The sequence below is a fragment of the Tyto alba genome, unplaced genomic scaffold (genome assembly GCF_018691265.1).
Source record: "Tyto alba isolate M040663 unplaced genomic scaffold, T.alba_DEE_v4.0 Super-Scaffold_2, whole genome shotgun sequence".
Lineage (NCBI taxonomy): Eukaryota > Metazoa > Chordata > Aves > Strigiformes > Tytonidae > Tyto > Tyto alba.
In genome coordinates this window covers 50,365,729-50,386,817 of record NW_024881282.1, presented here as the reverse complement: position 1 = coordinate 50,386,817, position 21,089 = coordinate 50,365,729, and the positions used below count along the sequence as shown (strand labels likewise).

General features: G+C 38.2%; 1 protein-coding gene across 1 annotated transcript in view; it reads left to right on the top strand.

The window, feature by feature from the left end:
• LGR5 (leucine rich repeat containing G protein-coupled receptor 5) overlaps positions 1-21,089 on the top strand; it is a 93,897-nt gene that overhangs the window by 43,743 nt on the left and 29,065 nt on the right. Inside the window, exons 3-4 of the mRNA XM_032999957.2 lie at positions 9,407-9,478; positions 11,088-11,159. Of these exons, the coding sequence (XP_032855848.2) occupies positions 9,407-9,478; positions 11,088-11,159 (144 nt within the window). The remainder of the gene's footprint in view (positions 1-9,406; positions 9,479-11,087; positions 11,160-21,089) is intronic.

Genomic DNA, 21,089 nt, shown 5'->3' with positions numbered 1-21,089 from the left:
ACTGCTTTTGTTGCTGTCCCTTTGATGCCACCAAAGCGAGTAACAACAAAGGACTCTCCCATGTGGATATGTCAGCCTGGCACCCTCCAAACTGCCCTTTTTGCTCTCTTATCAAGAACAACAAGATGATGAACAAAAAAAGGAGAAACCACAGAGCAAATACCTTACTAAATCAGAGCTGCTTGCATTGCTTGTTGAATAGCTTGTGCTGACAGACAATTATTCTGGAAATGTTAATGCAAATTGCATGGAGCAACCTTGACACTGGAACTGCTGTCCATCTGTGGTGTGAAGGGACAGAAGAGGAGAAGATGGGGAAAGGAAGAAGATAAAAGAGAAGTGAAAAGAGTAAGATATGCATGCAAGCGGAAACAATAAACGTTCTAGGTTGATAGCCAAGAAACCTTGTCAGTGCTGCTGCATTGCTCTCACTGAGCATGTGCTGAAGTTTATTTTTGGCTTGTAGCTTGTACATGCTTTCTGGAACTTGTAATTTATTATCCAGCAATAATCATTAGGAACTAGTTCAGCATATTAAAAAAAGTCATCGGAATAGCTTTTTGTGTTTTGCGATCAATACAGATAGTGAAATTATACTTAATTAAACTAAGGTGAAATGATGTTTTATTAAACATGCTATATATCTGTAGATCCTGAGGCAGGATTTTAATTTAAGTCTTACACATTCTGTGTGTACTGCAGTAACAAGTATGCAGAAATAATTTCCTTTTTTGTCAGTGGAAGTCCAGCCTGTTTGTAGGCTGCTTGATTTCAGTGCAGTGAACACTTCTGATACCTGCACTGTTCAGTTTTCCACTTGCTTAGGATTATGGGCAATGAATTCAGCCAATATCACATTTACGTGTAATGGGTTCATATGCACAGTAAAACCAACTTCTCACTCAGCTGTTTTTTTGAGTTTCCAAAGAGGAGTAGCAGCAATTTCTTCAGTAATTCTTTGGTGTTGCTTCATTGTACCACACTCAGAAAATGGTAGTGACCTCAAAACTCGTATCTACGCAATTTTTGTCCTTCTCCTATCATACAGGAATGGCAAACAGCTAAAACATTTTTCATTATTGATCATTTGATAATGGTGTGTTGTACTGCAGTACACTTCAGCCAGTTCCTGTTATTAATGATTATTATTATTAGTTCTTACCCTTTCTGGTGGTGCTGGCACTAATGGGATAAACGCAAAACCAGCATCAGAATTGTAAATGACACTTGGAAGACCCCGTCTAGAAAGTGTGGTGTATATGATCCACCACTTGTTGCTCCATCTTGCTATAATATTTAAACACTGAGAAAGGAATCTTAACAAAATTAAGATTGTTCTGGGAGTAGTGATTTGGTGACAGCATTCTTCAAACACAGGAGTAAAGTTATGTCTCTTATTGGTTGTATCCTTGGGATCCACTTCTGGGAATCAGCCTGGGATTTCCTGGCTGATGTCAGAGCACCTCCCGACAGCCGCCCTTGCTGCACTCAGAAGGCAGGCACCTGGCTGCCTGCTTGGCAGAAGGGCCCTGATGGAGCCCTGGAGAAGGACACTGCTTTCTGCAGCGCTGAGGGCAAAACCACTTGTTCTCAGCGCTGGCCATGGACAGCTTCGCAAAAGGAGAGATCAGTTGTCTTTAGCAGTTATTGGATCACATTCATGCCAGGTGCAGAGTCTCTGCCTTTTATAACTGCAGAAGTAAATAGTACATTTTAGACCATATCCTTAACTGACAAAAATCTATGATCTGTTTTATCAAAGCCAGCTCAAGATCAAATACACACTGATTTCATTCCAACTGCTTGAGGTCAGTTGGAGTTATTCCAGTTTACACCCTATGAGAATTTGGCACATGCATTTTAAAAGGCAATTAGGCCCTAAAGCAAGAGCAGACTGTTATATTTGAATTTCCAGCTAAACTGTAAGTAACAATAAATATAATATACAGCACAATTACAACTTGCACACTCCTATCCTCCTCCTATCCTCTTTTTTAAAGAAAGGAGAATATCCTTACATTTTCTTCTTTGATCTCTTTGAGCATCAGATTTTTTAATATATCATTTGACCCACATTTATTTTTATATTACTGTAATGATCACAGTTTTAATTAACATGACAGATTGAAATATAAAAAAATAATTAAAATACAGAGTAAAATTCCTAGTCTAAAAAAGTAATTCCTCAAAAAACATTTTGAAAAATATATATGTTGTTATCAAACATTAATTAACTAATAGTTAACACAGTAATTAATCACCCATTAATTAATGCATTTCTATTGCATTGGCCCAATATTAATCACTAATAAATATCAAATTAAACTCCTATCTCCAAATTTTAGTTGACTTTAGCTAAGTGCCTGATGAGTATCCATATTGTCAAAGCTTTTTTGATGTAAGAATCAAGAACATTTCCTGTTAACTATGTATAGATGTATGTGTAAGCTGAAGATAATTATGGTCATGGAAATATATAAATTTTATCTTGTCTCTATATTTATATAGTTGGATTAAATATATGTGTAGTTGTGTGCTTATGTATCTTTTATTAAGTTTGACAGGAAACAAAATTGAAGCAAAAGATTCAAATTGTTAATTCTTCCTTGAACAGAGGCAATTTTTTATATCCAGAGCTAGTTGTTTTAGAAAAAGATCTGGAAATTTATGTTTTCCTGTTATGCTTCCATGTTGTTCCTCCACGAATAGCCATTTCATTTAGTAAATATGGAGATAATAGTCTTAAGATTGGTACTAGTGCTATTGGTACAACTCCTCAGACAAGAGTAAATTACTGGCAAATATGATACTAAGGTAGGATGCAAATGAGAATCCTATTTCTACTTGTGTCAGCACAAACTTTTCTGCAGACATCAATAAGACTAAGATTTCACCACAGAACTTTATCAGTTATTCAGAACAATTATGGCAGTTGGAGAGGAGGATCAGGCTTTTAAGAAAGAAGTTTCAAATTACTAAAGAGAATTTCTTATCTGTACCCAAGGTATAAAAGACACAATCAGTGATTACATGAATTTTAATGGTATTTTCTACATGGCATACTAGTAGTTTAGCACCAAATTCAGGAAGGTTAGTATCACATAGCAGCAGAGCTGCCCCAGCTGTTGGGGTTTTTCACTCTCTCAGGTCCTCTGTACTTTCAATTTCTATTCACAAAAGCAAAGATTTTTTTCACCAATCTCTACATTGTTCTATATAATTCCTTTTCAATTTTCTGTGTGGAGAGTTTGTTAGTTGTAGTATATAATACAGCAAATGAGAAATTAAATGTGTTCCAGGAAAACAGGCAAATATAAAACTGACTGAAATGTGACATTACTGATGTTAACCTCATCTTTAAACACACACACATATATCTATATAACCAAGTTCATGATAGCATTCTCTTAACATGTTCAATCTTCGCTCTCATTTCTTGGATAAAATCAGCAAACCAGTTGGTGAACAGAAGTAAAATGCAGAGTCAAAGGGACATCAAGGCAAGACAGTAGTTCACGGAATTATTATTGTAGAAATCCCTCAGTATCTTTGCACAGTTGAAGGATGATTTCAGACTGCACTCACAATTACATTCTGTATAGGATATTGCAGTACCTATGGACTGATTAAATATAATGCAACACAAGTGATGCACTGATACATAACCTAATCTGTATTATCTGCACTGGCACTAGTCTAGAAACATTGAGTCAGTCTGGTATTGCTATTATAGTTTACTGGCATAATAATGAGTTCAATATATTTATCATAAATCTGAGTGTAATGAAGTTCTACTTAACCGTATCTGTTCTGAAATAAAATTAAAACGGATTTCATTAGATTTTTACTTAATAGTGGAGCTTGACTCCTTTCACACTGCTTATTCTTGTCATGTGTTGAGCCACAGCCCAATATCCCGAGTGCTATCTATTCTCCTACATTTCATCATCTAGCAAGATTTGATCAGTAACTTGTTCCAGAAAATTCCATTGTGCTAATCCTGTTAGAACATGCCATGAATATTAATTAATGTAAATATATGATTTTTCCCAAGGAGGCATTATCTTCATTCATGTCCTTCCTATATGTTTGATACTACTAGATTTTGAAGAACACTTTACAGGTGCTTGATCAGCATTTGCTGGACTAGATCTTACTCAAGCAAAGAGGAAAAGCAGGCACTACCCATATTGCACTGTCACTGTCTGCTGCAGATGATGAGGAGTAGCTGGGTTAGATTTGCCACAGCTTCTTTCCACAGGTAGTGGAGAGGTGCTTTCTTTGTTAAATGCGACAGTTTCTTAGCTGTAGAGAGAAGATTTTTTAGTGTTTCAGGTTCACCTTCCATCCCAGCAGATAATGAGGAGACGCTTGATACCAGGCAAAGCTTGTCCTGATGCAGAAAGCATCCATGTACAAAGCAGTTTTGAGTTGGGAAAGAAAAGTTACTGTGCTAGAAATGTAAAGGAAATAGGTGACTATGCTCCGTCACAACTTCATGTTTATTCGCTTCTTTCTGAGGAATTAAGCTTTTCCTTTCAGACATGAGCAACAGTTGAAAGAAAATAAAAGAAGTTTCTAATAATTTTCGGAGTTTTTTGTGGGTGTCTCAGTTTTGTTGTCTTCAGGAACGTCCTCCTGACTTGGTGACCACCATTTCTCAGAACCATGGCACTGCAGGAGAGATCAGAATACACCAAAGGCGTGAACAGATGAGGAACACTCAAAGGAGAGCCCAGACACACCTTTTCTTAGATCTGACCATAGGTCATGAACCTGTCCTGCGCGCTGCAGCTGTTCCAATAGTGAGCAGAGATTGCTAGCTGGAATGAACTGCATTGAAAGATATTTTGTAAACTGCTGCCATTGAAAGGATGCATGCTATGTGCTCTTCTCTCAGCTCATTTATTTCACATCTTTTAGAAAGAAATGTGCAGTAGTATAAAAACTTAGCCTATGCTTAAGCCAAAGGTATCTTGGTATCTTGGCTCAAATGGTGGCAAGTAGCAGGTACTGAGGGAAGCACGTGGCAATGCTTCCCCATATACTTTTCCAGCCTCCATTAATTTGAAAGATTATATGAAGCAGTATAAATAAAATCTAGTTCTAAAATAATGCAGCTCCAAAAATATGATCCAAATTCAGTAATTCTGTGTACTTTTGATTACTTTTTAATTAAAGAGATGTGAGCCTGAATGTGCTTAATGAGATATTTCTAAAATCATGTCAGAAATGTTGGAAATAAACAACTTCAATATTTAATAAATAACTATAAGCAAGCTAGCTCATTCCTGCCCTCAGAAATCATTAACTCAATGCTGAACTATAGAGACAGATAGTGTGTCCATCCTCATCTGTTCAGGGAAAGCAATATTTAGCCATCCAGACTAAAATCACTACCAAAAGTCCATCCAAAGTTCAGTAAAATACCGGAGAGCTTCCCTTAAATAATTGAGGGTAATGGAAAACAAAATCCCTAAAGTGGAGAAGAGTAAACCCTGGTAGATACTTGATAGGTACTGTAATGTCAACAAGGGGATTAATTTTTCCATATGCCAGGACTGAGAATAGAAACACAGTAGTAGCAGGAAAAACCTGCAAGGAAGGCATTAAAAATGGTCAGGAACAAATAAGCCAAATGTAATGAGCTTTGAAGCATGCCTTAATGAACTGGTGTGCTAACTTTCATCCAAGAATATTGAAAGAAATAGACAGCAATCCCAGTGAATCATTTGTGCTGACTTTTAACAAATACCACAATGCAGAGGAATTCCAAAGGGCCGGGAAGATGCTACTGTTGTGCCAGTGTTTGGGAGTGGTCTTCTGGAGCATCTTGGGAATAGATAGGTGGTTTGCCTGAAGTCAGTTCCACACAAAATCGTGAAAAGGGCATCATGAGAAAGAACTTAATATGCTAACTGAAGGTCAGACAGCATCATTACGTAGAAAATAATTGTTGCCAGATGTCCACCTTTTCTGACATTGTCAGTTTGCTTGCTGAGAGAACTACACAGACATATATGTATTTCAGCATTTGTGATAAATTTGATGTAGCCCTCTACTGAAATATGTAGGGTTATACATGATGAGCATGATCTTCTGCTGCATAAGCAGAGGAGTATCATATAAGATAGTACTAATCACTGTCTGCAAAATTAGCAAGAGCTCTTTCCAAACTGAAAAGTATGCAAAGCAGATCTTCAAGAATTACCCGAAGTTTGAAGAACACATAAGGAGTAATGAAGAAGCTGTGTCCACCAAAAATATTAACATGTGGTTTCATCTGTCTAATAACTGAGAAGTTGTGATCAAAAAGGAAAAGAAGCAGAATATACAACAAGGGTTGGAATCTGAAAGAAAACAAAAGAAAAGAGGAAAAAATTACATCTCAGTTTAACAGTGCAGATAACTATCACTCAGAACAGCTTAGGAACATGGCTCAGCATCTCTTTCTTACAAGTAACTGTCTGTCAGCTTCAGATATTCCTCTAAAAGGTGTTGGAGCTGGGGCCATGCAGAGAGATCAGGGTCTTAGAGTGGTATATTGTGGGTGGCCGTATGATCCAAATGAACCTTACAGTCAGAATGGTAACAGTTTAATCTGGCAAATCTTCCGCTGTACACAGTTTGACAGAAAACCTGACCATAACATGAAATGGGGAAAAAAGTTACATGGGAAGGTTTTAGCCATCATAGACTAGCTCAAATACAGCCCAGTGCAGTACAGTCTCACTGAAACCATCCTGAATGTCAGTGAGATGTGGAGCATGTGCATGTATAGGTGTGTGTCTGTGCTTAGGCATTTCTTTCTAGATATATTAGATATACATTACAGGTATCGTAAAAATGTCTTAAAATTATAACAGTCCATTTTCAAACCATTAAGGCTTACCATAGAAAGCCATGATGATGCTCTGAAGCTGGGAAAAGTTAGTATTACAGATTGAAACAAAACTTTAATGCTGCATAGCTTCCCAATTAAATTGCCACAGTCCTGCATTTGAAACAGGGAGGAGCATGCTTGGTAATTGCCAGAGCCTTTCTCCAGGAGCTCTTAAACAGGTCTGATTTTCTCAGCTAGCCCATTTTATGAAGAATAATCCAGTTCAAACAGGCGGTATGAACATGTAGTGTGTTTGGCAGTTTGCATCGCAACAATTATGAAAATTGCCACAACACAGCCGCTCTTAAGAAGGGATGGTGGCCTGAAAAAGCACCAGCTTGAGTCTTTTTAGTGGGTTTAGTTCTGTACTCTTTATCAAGCTTTCCATATGACACTCAAAGCAGTACCTTATAGCTGTAATTGAAAACCTCAATACCTGTACCTACTTTTCTTCCAGTACAGTTTTGCAGACTCCTCAGTTTCTGGTTCATGCCAGCCTCATGTCTAGACTCATGTCCAATTGTGTCATTAAAATAACAGAGCAAAAGGGTGCTGTGGGTGTGAAGCTGTGAAGCAGTCTGTAGTCTTTCATAAAAACCATATCATAAACTGAGATCAGCATTAGATAGGTCCTGAGCCTCTGCTAGGCAGTGATCCACAAATGGCATTTACTTTTACATTACTTTATTTTTTTTTTATGTTACTTGGGGGACCAGTCTGGTGTGCCTAACCTAGCACGCACCAGCTTGTTCCAGCAACAAGCCAGAAGTCATTGCCATTTTAATTCAGAATGAAAGCTGAAGCTGGAGAAGCCCCTCACACATCTGAAAAAAAATATGCTCAGCGTGAGTGCCTCACCTCGGAGCAGGAGTGAGACAGGTTTGGTTCACTCATCTGCCTTCAGGAATTCACGTGCACATGCCCACTTCTCAGATGTCTGAACATCAGACTCAGTGTACTCCAAAGAGAGACAAGCTCAGCAGCTCTCTCTGAAGCTGAGCACCTCTGCAGAGCACAATTAAATTAATTAAACAGAGAGAGGAAGAGCCACTTGCTCGGAGTTACAGGTCACGTTGCTCAGCAGATGTGTGTGTGCAGGGAAGAGCCTTTTCCACAAATGGAAAATGCCTGAAAAGTCTTTGGAGCTGGGATCTAGAATCATGTTTTCGTTCTTGATGGCCCAATTTTTATTTTTGTTTTCTGTATGAAAGAGCTGTCTAAAGAGCAGGTGTGCTCAGGACCCTGTAGTTAGCATGGGGCAACTAAACTCCAGAGAAAGGCAACATTTAAGGGCCAGTCAGTGCTGGGTCTTTGGGACCACAGACAAGCACCTGGCCTTTTCCATGAACAGCATTGGCAACTCTGGTGCCTACTTCAGTGCTGTTAAGTTTCTCTCTGGCACCTTGGTACCTAAGGCATTTTCTGGATCTAGTCCTGTGTTCTTTCCTGAGGGGCCAGAGGCCAAATCATATGTCAACTCTGTTATCACATCAGCTGGTCTATGGTAACTGTCTGCAATTTTGGTGTGCAATATCTTAGCTGATGAGAAATATCAATTCCACGTGGCTTAACTTGGTCTGAAAATAGAAGAGGGTTACATCATATCAACCCGCATGTGTTGCCAGCTAAGAGACACAAAGTAATGTGACTGGGAATCTGACCCCTGCCAGTCAGTTTTCCAGCTAGGGTACAGGTATCGTAGCACATTCATGCTGACCTGAGATGTCGGGAGGCTAAATGCAAGATGCTCTGGAGTTGCGCTGATGGGGAACATGGAAATGCTATTATTTCACATGAAATACACAATCTCTTTCCTAGGCACAAACCTGACAGAATGCAGTCTTTTTTTGTTAGAGTAACATGCTTTGCAGAGGTACTTGTACTTACTTAGGTCTGTAAAATACTTTCAGGCATTCTGAGAAGGAAGATGCAACATAAGTAGGGAAAAAAGCCCTACAAATTTTATCAAATACACTTTATGCCAACCTATTACACATCTGCTCACAGGGAAAACTATGATTCCACCGATACAGCAGTTTTATGTGTGGCTACTTTAAAATGAACTGTGGTCAATACTATGTGGATATATTTTGATATTAGAGCAAGTAAGTTAAGTGTTCACAGACATCATACATACACAATTCCAAAAGTGCATGCCTGTAAAACTAGTGATGCTAATTGTTGTCAGTATATCTGTGTATTCGTTGCTGTGATTGCTCTAATCCTTAAAAAGGACAATATGAAGAATTAGATGTGCATTCTGAAACACAAGCTCAATTTGCAATGAAATTGCGTTTTGTCTCTGCAGTCCAGCTTCAGTAAATCAACTGTACAGTTAAGGGCTTTTCTCTGGTTTTTTTTTGCTTTTAACAGTGTATTAATGACAAAACAAGGCTCTTAAACTACTGCCTCTGGCATCAGTCGCTCAAACATAGCTGTATTGCGCTTTTTAACAACCAAATTAATTCCACATGAAGAGAAAACATATTCACTCTTTTTCTTTTCCTTTTTTAAACTTTGCAGACGTCTTGCAGGAAATGGCTTGACATACATTCCTAAGGGAGCATTTGCTGGCCTTTTCAGTCTTAAAGTGCTGTAAGTAAACTGTGTGTTTTTTGATATATTTCTGATTTCCTGAATGCTCCAGGGAACTAATTAACCAGTGACATTTAGATCAAGTAAATTACATATTTTGATCAGCTCATTTTGAACAATTCAACTGAAGATACATATGAACATCATTAAATCTTTGTTTTTTCATATAGAATATATCCTAAACACAAAGGTTGGAAAACATTAATGGCATTCTAAAAACAACTTGCTCATCAAGTAGATGTCTCTGTACAATATCAAAGGTAAAAATTGGTTCAGTTAATAGTTTCATTAATTGTCTCAAAAGTTCTGATTTGAAGTCTAAAAATGTTAGTGAACTTTTAATGATCACACAAAACTGGGGGTAAATTACCTTCTTTTCCTGAGAGCTGGGGGGAGAAAACATTATTGTAGAACACCACGTAATTTAAAATGTAGTTTGTATTTCATATTTTGCTCTTTGCAATGTAATTACTATAAGATAAATTACCAAAATATAACAAAACCCTGTATTATTTGGAATAATAAAACAGTACATATAGTTACTAAAGTTATTAGCAGGCCACATCTCACAATATTTATACTAGAGGGGATCTTTGCCTATGTTAAGTTCACAGAAACTGTATTATTAGCAAGAGCACCAGCCTCCCAGGCAGCATCAAGCCAAGACAGATGCTACTGTAAGAGTGTACAAAGCTCTACTGAAAAGATACATAAGTGGGAAAGAAGTATGAAGAGCTTCCCGCTCCATCTACTCTTAAATTGGCCAGCTGTAGCTCCTGATGTCCTAAGGAGATTTAGGCTTGCCAAAAATGATTTAATTTACAGTGTCCCATCAATTATGCCTCATTTTGAAGGCAGCATGTACTACTTCAGTTTTACCCACATAGAATCCTTTTATATATGTGGGAGTTGGTACAGACAGGAATATCATGTGGTGTGAATGAAACGGTATTCAAAGGGAGGAAAAGGTTATTTTGGAATTAAAAGAGATTTTTCAATCTTTTCAAGCTAAATGATGTGATATTTCAGAAAAGAGATTAGTCAGGTCATTGCTAACAACCTTCCATTTGACAAAATTGATTTCATTGGGAAAAACTCAGCAGTTTTTACAGAGATAAAATTTTATTCAAACCAAACCATAAACTCCTCGTACAATTAAAAGTTCTGTTTTCCATAGTAGCATTTTCCTGTGTAAGGATTTCAAGAGTCATTCCTCCACAGCTTTATCAGAGTAAGAAGCTGAAGCACTTCAGAAGGAAAACAAAATGGGTATATGAGAGTGACAATTACAAAATCACTGGAGGCAATTAGGAGCTCAAGCCCTGTTGAAAGCAAATTGGATTTATTCTTTTAACTTCCTCAGTTGCTTTGAAAATCTTGCTCAAAGCTGATGTGTAGCTGTTAACAAAGCTAATATGCTACAGGTATTTGTTTGCTTTGAAGAGAACTGGCATTTGACAGGGGCAGGGGAACAGAGTATTTGTGTAGCTTTCCTTTATAATCTTGAAGTAGAACCAGTACAAAGGAGGTAAGCTTGGAAGAAAATTTACAAATGAAAGAAATTGCCTTTACTGTGTTGATTCTGGTTTTTGTACTACTCAAAATGTAGGATGCTGCAGAATAACCAACTACGACAGGTTCCTACTGAAGCACTCCAGAATTTGCGCAGCCTGCAGTCTCTGTGAGTATATTTGATAAATCAACTTGTAACCTTGCATGAACAATAATATAAGATTACCTGTTAATTGCCTATTAATATCACGTAATAATGTGCTAAAACAACTTTTTCTTTTAACTCTCTTTGAGCTGCTTTTCAAGAGAATCGTACACTCAATTAAACATCTGAAGTGACTGATTTCATTCCAGTAATTTCATGACACCAGCAGCTTCTTTGCAGCATTATAAACTGGTTCACCATCTGAGAAGACACTCCTTGCCCTGCAATGCTTTCTGTCTGTCAAGAAGAATATGATCCCTTGAGCACCGGTCTTTCCCATGGTTTCTTGTTAAGATTCTTTACCTGGGTAAAGAAAGAATTCCAAATGACTCGTTTGTTTGTTTTTTTTTTCATTTGGTGTAATTTTTTTCTTTTTAAGCAGTGTGGAAAACACTATTAACTCATGAAACAAAGTGTACTAGAGGATGCTTAATTATATTCTGTGCTTCAGGCAGGTCTCCGTATTTATAGTTCTTGACTGTGCAATGCTGACTCGGTTCACGAGCTTCAGTTTTAACAGAACTCCTGCCAGAACTTAGACCAGGAGTGAGGATTGGCTGCTTCGTGGTATGAATGAAATTATGTTGATGTGCTTCTGCCCCATACCATAAGGATGGTTGTACCAGGTTGTGCTAAAAGCTGACCTAGCCCAGTATCCCATCTTCAACAGCAGATGCCAAAGGAAAACTAGAAGGTCTGGCAAAGAATATAGTAATGGTCCTTTGGTAAACTGTCCCAGCTGCTGAAGGTTTGTATGCAGGGATTCACTAAGCCTATTGTGGCTTCTTTGAGTTTAATAGCTCTTAAAGAATTTTCTTCTATGAGTTTGTATGATTGCTTTTTGAGCCAGTGTAGCATTCATGAGTTTTTGTGGCAGCATAGCTGCTAATCAGCTAGCCCTGTGTAGCATGATGAAGTACCTCCTGTTATTTACTTGGAACTTCCCATTACATTTGATGTCCCTTAAGTTCAGGAGAAAGTGGAAACAGCAGGTCCTTATTGAGATACGCCAGATTTTATACACTTCTGTTGTATCTCCATTAGTCACGTTTTTCTGAAGTAGGCTCTTGGGATTGTTTCTCATGTGGGAGCCATTCCCTTCCTCTGGTCATCCTTGTCACTCTTACAGAACTTTTTTTCTTTTATTTTATTTGAGACACGTCAAGGAAGAATCAAACCTGCACAGCATGTTTAAAGTGTTTGCATGATGTGGATTTATAGAAGGGAATTATGGATGGTTTTTTATTTGCTTTTCTACTAACTCCCCAAACTTTGTTTGCTATTTTTTTTTAACCTTTACTGAACACTGAGCTGTTATTTTCATACTTACTACAACTGCAGAACCTCTTTCTAGTATGTTGATAGCTACTCAAGAGTTTGTCATGTAAAGTTTTAATTGCCTTTTCCCTAAGTGCCTCACTTGACACCTTTCTTTACTGAAATTCATCTGCCATGTTCTCGTTCAGTCAGTTCAGTGTCATGAGTTCTTTATGCTGCACTTGCAGGTCACATATTGCAACCACAAGGCCACTCTTGCTGTCTCAATGCAGGATGCAGTAAATACAGTATGTTTCTGAATTATCCACAGAATTGCCTTTTACCTGATACAAAAAAAAAAAAAATTACTACAAAAATATCTACTGATTTTGAATGTGCAGCATAAAATATCTACATGATTGAAGGTAGGCAGGCAGGTTCTTTGGCCAGAGGAAGATGTCAACTGGCTCTTCTCTGCTTTAGTTGACCACATTATATTTTATCAGATTTACTCTGAAATAAAATTATTTTCCTAAGAAGTTCCAAGATCCAAATACGAAAGTCAACACCTGGAAGTTCAAATAACTGTCACAAAAAATGTTGATACAGTGTGCACTGATTACCAGCATCATTGGTAAAAGTTTAACAATGACAAGGATAGAGTGAACATCTGTACCGAGCTATCCAGTCTGGTTAGAGTTAAGATGTATTGATTGAGAAATGTACTGTATTGAGCATGCTTTTCTTTTTTTGTGTATAAAGAATTTCCACCAGAAGGTTAGAATCTTTTGCATATATTCAATTCAGCCAAAATCTGAAAAACATAATTAATGAAATGCATTGATTCTCATCAAAATTATGTCATCTGTGTATAACTTGCCACTACACAGACACACATTGTACTGTATTAGCTCCCAGGTTCTTATGTCCATCTTGAACAACATTTACCTCCTTAATATACAAAGCATTTGTTAGGGTTTCTAAAGGTGAAACAGCCCTAAGAATTAATTATCTTATAATTGTTATTCGGTCAGTGCCTTTTTTCTTTATTGACCAGACACAGACTGAAATATCTCAGCCATATACTTTTGAGGTTACAGTTCTTTCCTTTGATCTTTGAAAAAGTCATGAGAAAATGCTGGTCTAGTGACTATATTAGATTTTCTTTCTGCTAAACAAACAAAAAAAAATCTTGCTGAGATCACATCACTCTATACACATTCTGGACCAAAACACGATAAGCTGAGCAAACAAGAGTTCCTTTGTTGCTCTGAAAGAGACTGTTGAATTTTCAGCACAGTTTCTAAACAACATGACAGTCTCACTCAGGCTTTGTTGCAAATATTTTTTTCCTTGGATGAAGAGGTTGAAGAAGTAAACCAAACACAGTTTGTGCAGTCTATGTAAAGGACTGATATTTTGTGACAGAATTAAAACAGAAGGAGAATAGGAGTGGTCAGTGGAAACCTTTAGACAGCTGTGTAGCAGACCCAAGATGGACTGATATGGGTTTGTACAGAAAAGCTACTATCACCTGAAAGACGATCACCAGCAAAAGAGACCTCTTTGAGGAAAAGAAAACTATTATTCTTTTGTTTGCTTAAACGGGGTTGTGCCTGTCAGATAAAGGTGTGCACAGATTCAATTTCTTGTTTCATATAGTCTAGGAATTTTCTGTTCACAAGGTGGTTCTTGCATTGGCTTCTGAATTACAATAGGAATTATTTCTTGAAACCTTTGAAATAGCAGGAGTCTTTTCAAGGGTGTAATCAAGAGGTTAAAAGCTTTCACAAAGGCAATTCCTGTAAGATAGCAACTTCTTGTATTTATTATGTTTAACTATGCAAGTAGCATGATTTCTGAAAGCCTCATTAACCCTTTGCTTTAGGTTAGTATAGATGCGAAAAACTGAAAACTGGTGACAGAACTCAAATTTCTGCCTTTTGTGGTTTTACTCAAGAAAGGCAGGCATGTAGAGAGGCAAGCCATGCTAACTATCTTTCTACCTTAATCAGTGTGAAGAGGATTATGATAAAATCCTTTTTATACAAGTATACATGTATAATTTTGTGTGTGTACGTGCACAATATATAGGTATATGTATGCACACACAAGTTTCCCATGTTCACTCATAATGCAAATTCATCACACGTTTTTGCACAAAAACATATTTCTGAACTATATGCCCTCATTATCTAGTTCCAGGCTCAAAAATGACAGTATAGGTATCAGTACTGATAGATACATTAAGTGATGCTAATGTGGCACACAGAACAAGAACGGATGTATTGCAGAAATGAGCAACAGTTTCTTCCACTTTCTTGTCCAAGTTGTAATATTGCTGGCATGCAGAATGGTGTGGCAAATCTGAGTGATAAATATGCATGTATTTCTTAAGGCTTAACCTACCTCTAGAATAGATCAGTCTTCTTCAGTCAGCAGACATTATTCAATAAATGCTATAAATTGAGAAATGTGCACAGAAAAATTAACCAAAAACTCCTAAGATTTTTGAATTTCATCTTCAACAGCAAAAATCTATGAGAAAAACTTTATACTATTGCCTCAAAATAAACAAACAATATTTTTCTGTCACTGAAGCAAAAACAAAGATTAAACAATATTAAAATCTTCTCCAATTTTATAAAAGCCATTGTAGTTCAATAGTCAACAACAGTGATGTGCTACTTTGATTAATAAATGAGTTCAGCTACCAGAGCTCAGACGATGATTGTGTAGGACTCCAGTTCCTTTTGTGGCAAGAAGATTTAAGGAAGTAACCAGAACATGTTGATTGTAAGATGTGGTTTTAATCTCCAAGTTCAGCAGAAGGATATCTTCAAGTTATTATATGGGCTATAATTTCCTCTGAAATCTAGTGCGAATACAAATCATCTGGATAACTAGTCCTAACAATTCAAATGGAATGTATTTCTGTTGAGCCAAAAAGAGGAAAGTGTGTTCACAGGTACCATGATTGAAAGGGAGGAACACACAGTCACTGATGTGTCACAACTTAGATCTTGTCATCAGAGTTTGAAGTGTCACTTGAATGCTGTCTTCCTTGTTACTCACCTTAAGCAAATGTATTTCTTTAGAACCAACTATAAGCAAATGGTCTCTGGATTTTGTGTTTCCCACAGCCTCAATATCTCCATTCTGCTTTTAAATCTAGGAGTCTTTTGGTGATTTTGAATATACCTGTCTAGTCCAAAAACCTTTTATATGCGTATATTGATTTGCTTTTCAAATATTGTTATTAATTAACAGTTTGTTTTCTGTCCAACATTTTTCATTTAATGTGTGTGTTTGTTTAAATAGGTATCTTTTTTTTTCTCTACTGTAATTGTCTTGTCATTTCTGATGACATACCTATGTCCCAGAATTGGTATATAATTTAAGTATTTATGAACAAGAAGGGATTAGTAAAACTGGCAGTGACAGATCAATAATTTCTTTTTATTTTTTCCCTGAACACTTTACCACAGATTTTATATTACTAGTGACCAATAAGTTGCAGATCTCCATTTGCGAATGTTGCTAAATGAAGGAGAAAAGTGTAATTGGCATTGCTGATGGAAGAGCAAAGCTTATGCCGTTCTTTTATTGGAACTATTGTAATACATCCCTTCGCAGTGAATACTACCGATGAAACTTCATTCCCTGTTTATTTTCTTGTTTAGGCATCATTATTAATGAGCAGGTTTTACTGCTGTGTTCAGACACAAAAATAGTCAAAATCAAGAACAGATCAGGTGATATCACACTGCCTATGCCAAAGCAGTCATGAAGGACTTTTAAAAGGAAGCATTATTTACCATATCACCTGCTTTCATTCCTGTAAAATTTAAGAGGACTTTTATGTCTAATAGTAGAAAATAGGGACGAATATAACATAGCTTGTCTTCCAAAGCACTGGAAACAGTTGATAAGAGGAAAAAATAAACTATCTTTTCTCCTTTGACAACCTGCAAAGTTGGAATTTAGTGAAGCAAGTTAATTTGACTTTACAAGTAACAGGAAAATAGTATAAATTAAATTTGTTTTAGATTTCCTAACAGAATTTGTAAATTTCTTAAATTTTATTTTTAAGATATTTTGGTATTTGTGGAGCACCTGATGGTGACACCAAGTTTTACATAAAAGATTATCTAGAAATCATCTTGGATGTTCTTAGTAATTGCCTGTCTGGAACCAGTCAGCAGATGGATTTTTCATCTTCTCCCTATTTTTCCAGATATTTGACATTTCAAGAGAAGTTTCCATTCTTAATCCTAACAAAGAGTTGAAGACTTTGAGGGCACAGGGTTCTGAAATGCTTCCAATTCAGGCTTGAAATTAAAAAGCCTTTTTTTCAGAAACATTAACCTTAAACAATTTTTTTCCGGTTTGACGCTTGTGTTAATAACCCTGATTTTTAGTTAAAAGACAAAACAGCTTTGATGAAAACACATTCTCCCAAGAGAATTGTTTTCATGAAAAGACAGGAGCTTTAGTTGTGGTTTTCCATGTCACACCCCATGATAATGAAGCCTACAGAAAGTATTATCCTTCTTAGGAAACCTGGTACCTCAACAGGTACACACAAACTCCCTGAGGAGGAATTTCCCACAGTTTAAATCAAGGTTGTGTGTACCTATGCAGGTGTCTGTACACATACACAAAGATGTCTCAAAACTCACCACTGCAGTCTCCTCACTTTCTTGCATATCTTAACCAGACAGGCTACTAGAGCCATGGGGCTCACTAGGTAACAGGAGAGTGACTGAAACATGGAGCACTAATACAATAGCAGACCAGTCCTCTCAGTCACAGACACTTTTCTAGCTTGATAAGCAGCTGGGAGGATGATAAAGGTGCAAGGTTCCCTAAAATTCATGTGCTGTTTTTTGGGGTGCAGTCCCTAACTCAAGCAGCTGTAGGACCAGTTGCTTTCAAAGTGGGATGCAAATAGGGTGAACTAGATCAGCAACACCAGGCCACTGGGTGATGTTTTCTTTCATCCAGTATAAACTACTAGGTATTTGACTCTTTTCTGTCTACTGGGTAATCTCAAAAGACGGGGGGGGTTTATCACATTTGTAAGGGACAGACGAATTTCTCAACCTCAAAACTGCTAGCCAAAAATCATTCTGCATGTCTGAAGCCCACCAGGGCATGCAGCACTTGTGGAAGGAGGGCAAGAAGCTGCTGTTGGAGTGGTTAGCAGTACAGAGGCCCACATTAGATTTCCAAGGAGATCCTCCTGGGCACCACACAGTGACAAACTGTGGCTACAGCCAGCCTAGCAGAGCAGACAGAGCTTCAGAGTGCTCCCAGGCACCGGCCATGACTGTCTGTCCTGCTACACAGTTAACAGGGTCCTTGGCACACTTTTGACTGTGTCAGCTAACATTTGCCCCAACTGTACCCAGGGGCCATCTGGCAGTTCGCACACCGCCGGGACCATCCCCAGTAGGGGCTCTGCATTCTGCCGCCTCGCTTGGGAACGTAGGAGAGGTCACCAGCGTAACGGGGGCCTCTCCAGGCCAGTTGGCTGCAGGACCTGGGAGCGTTCCCGGCCACACCAGGAGCGCCGGTCTAGCTGTGGACCCCTAATCTGCGTCTGCAGCCAGATTCCTAGGAAGACCCAACAACTCCTGCTGGCTCCCACTTTTTCCCACCTGTGGGGACTGGGGATACCAAGTATCAGAGCCAATCTTTGTATAAACGTAGCGTTGGAATTGCCTGTTTGTGCTTTATGCAGTGTGCTAGCTTCCTGGCCCACCATCTCGAATGCAGGTTTACCAAAACAACTGAGCAACCTGTTTGGATATGAAGAGAAGCACTAAGGATTGAAACTCCCAGAGCTACAGAGACCTCCTCATGTAAAACTGAGCAGTGGGACAGAAACAAATGCTGCAAAACTGTGACTTGTGACTTTTCTTTTTGGGTCTTGCTGTTGCTACACAGGGTTCTTTGTATCAGTCCTGTAGAAGCCCATACAAGGGCAGAGCTGAACGTGAGCTGTGGGAACTGCTAAACTGGTGTGCTGTAATTAAGCTTTTACAATAGTCCTAGCATTTTCCCCTGTGTACTGAAGGGGATATCCTGCGTAAAGGGCCAGGTTTGAAAAACATGGCTCACAATAGCCGGCTATACTTTCATTACACCCACTTTTCAGAGCTAGTTTTGATGTCACTTGCCATTACTTAAATGAGGCTTGAGTTGAACTCCTGTGAAGAAACCCTTAAGAAGGTCCGTGTCACCATGCATTAGCAGAGATGGTAGGGCTACAGGTGACCCCCTCCTGCCTGTTATACCCTCCCCAGACAGACCCTGTCCCCAGCCTGTGACCAGCATTGCCTCATGCCTCGTGGCAAGGCTTGGCTGTGGCTCCCTGTATAACAGAGCCAGGTCAAGAGAAGAGGAAGCTGGTAGGAGAGGGAGGAGTGCAGCCCTTCTTTAATCCACCATGGCCAAAATCAATCCTCGTGCTCTCACTTCTCTGCCTCCCCTATCTTTTAACATATAGCCCCTTTTCATTCGGTTTTACCCCTCCTATTTTAAACTTAAATGTCAGAAGAAACATTTTGTCCTTGTCTTCTTTATCTGTCTGTGTGGCTTGCTTCTTCTCTGGTCCCTTCATTGTGTTCAGGCCCTCATCCATTGCAAGAAGAGGCAGTCCATGTAATAGCTGTTTATTTCAGAGAGGAGCATGACCTGGGAGAAAGCTCCTTCCCGATCCCATATCTAGCATTTGATTGAACTCTGAGGGTATGAGCAAGACACTCCAACAAGTCATTAAGGGATTTCTTGATCACAAGGTACGTCCAGGTTGTAGCTGGGCTTGCTCTTGAGAGAAGACTCAGAAAAAGGAAAAATAAATATATATTCCATTAGAAACCTACCAGTGGTATAAAACTAAGTATCCAATCATACTGAATTGATCAAAAAAATGCAAATCAAATATTTTTCAAACACCTACCTTTACTCATTGTAGAGTATCAATAAATGAGTCCTGTTTGCAATTCTATATTAATAATATCTTTTCATAATTTATGCGCATGTTCGTAGCATTCACAGTATGTCACAGGAAACACCAGTGAGATACAGTCCATATAGCTCAAGCATTTGCTTTGAAAGGTTTAGGCATTTATACGGAGCTCATGGTGAATTTCATACTGGCTGCTTTATTTACATGCTGCCTATCAGAAGAGATCAAGCATTTCTGTTTCCCTAAATTGGCTCTCTCTGGAATATAATAGCAGCTTTCAAACTCACCACATGTTATCTATATATTTTCAATTATAAATAGGGTCATGTTTGTGAGCTAATGGGTTTAGTTCTGGAAGTGCCAAAACTTTGATCAACACACGTAAAACAATTGGCTGAAAACGGTGATTTTGATCAATGGTTTATACATCAGTGTGCATTACCTACAGTATGACTGGAAACATAACCACTGCTGAAACCTTTTAATATCTGCAAGAGGGAAAACGGTACTTGGAAATTTTAAAAAGATTAGATAACAAAAGAGCACTTGAAGCAGTACTTCTTACAATCACTTGCAGGATACATAATCCAGTTACAGGACCGGCAGCACAAATCATTGTAGCTTCTTGATTTCTTCCAAGCTTTATTTAAACAATAGTTTAACTACTTAGAATTTCATTTATATTGCAACAGTCCTGTTTTTATTTCTATGTTGTGTATTTTGTTTACATAGCCAGTGGTGGGTTTATATTTGGAAACTTCAGCTATTAAAAAAGTCAGTTCTTTGATTTGCTACCACATATTGGTAAGATAAAAATCCTGGTCTCACTAACAACAGCAGAAATATTGCCATTTCAGCCACAGGATCACATACAAACAACTGACTTGGCTTCACCATGCAGCCAGGCATCCTGTGAGTAACTCCTGTGGAGTCAACCGGACTTCAGAGCTGCCCAGGCAGGCATCATATTGAACAAGATGTTAATTGTAATACAGTAACACATTTAGTTTGAATAAAGCCTCTATTCTTTAATCAGTGTAACTGTCAAACTAAGGCAACTGTAACTTCTTAGTTTACATACCAGCATCACTCAGGGAAGAAATTTACTTCTGACTGAACACAAAGAAACCTCATCTACTCATTCAAATTATACCTTATTTGAAAACACAGGCGTAGCATGGTTGTTGCCTGGGGAATGGGGGAGGTACAGCATGAGTATTTCTAAACATTTCCAGCCTCACCCGTTTGTTGACAGACCCTTGAGTTATTTTGGAAGCTCTGTCTCTGCTGCCTGCCATGTCAGTTATTATACTGAAAATTTAATTGTACAAGGGCTTTGACACTGAACTTTATAAATTTGTTCCAACTGACCTTGTCTCAGTTATTTGCCAGCCTGGCACAGAGCCTTAGCAGTCATTATTTGTTCTCATGCAGTAGGTAGGAGCAGCATGGAGCAGGAGATAGAATGGACCTGACATTTTACATGACTGTAAATGAGGAAGCAGCTTTAAATAAAGAGATTAGTATGCCCGCCACAAAGAGTATTGCATTTCTCAAACAGATCGAATTTAGGTTGTACAGAATTGCTTCTTTGTACCCTGGGTGTGGCTGTTTGTTCTGTGGTGTTTTCAAACATCTATTTAAATTTATTTCTGTTTCCC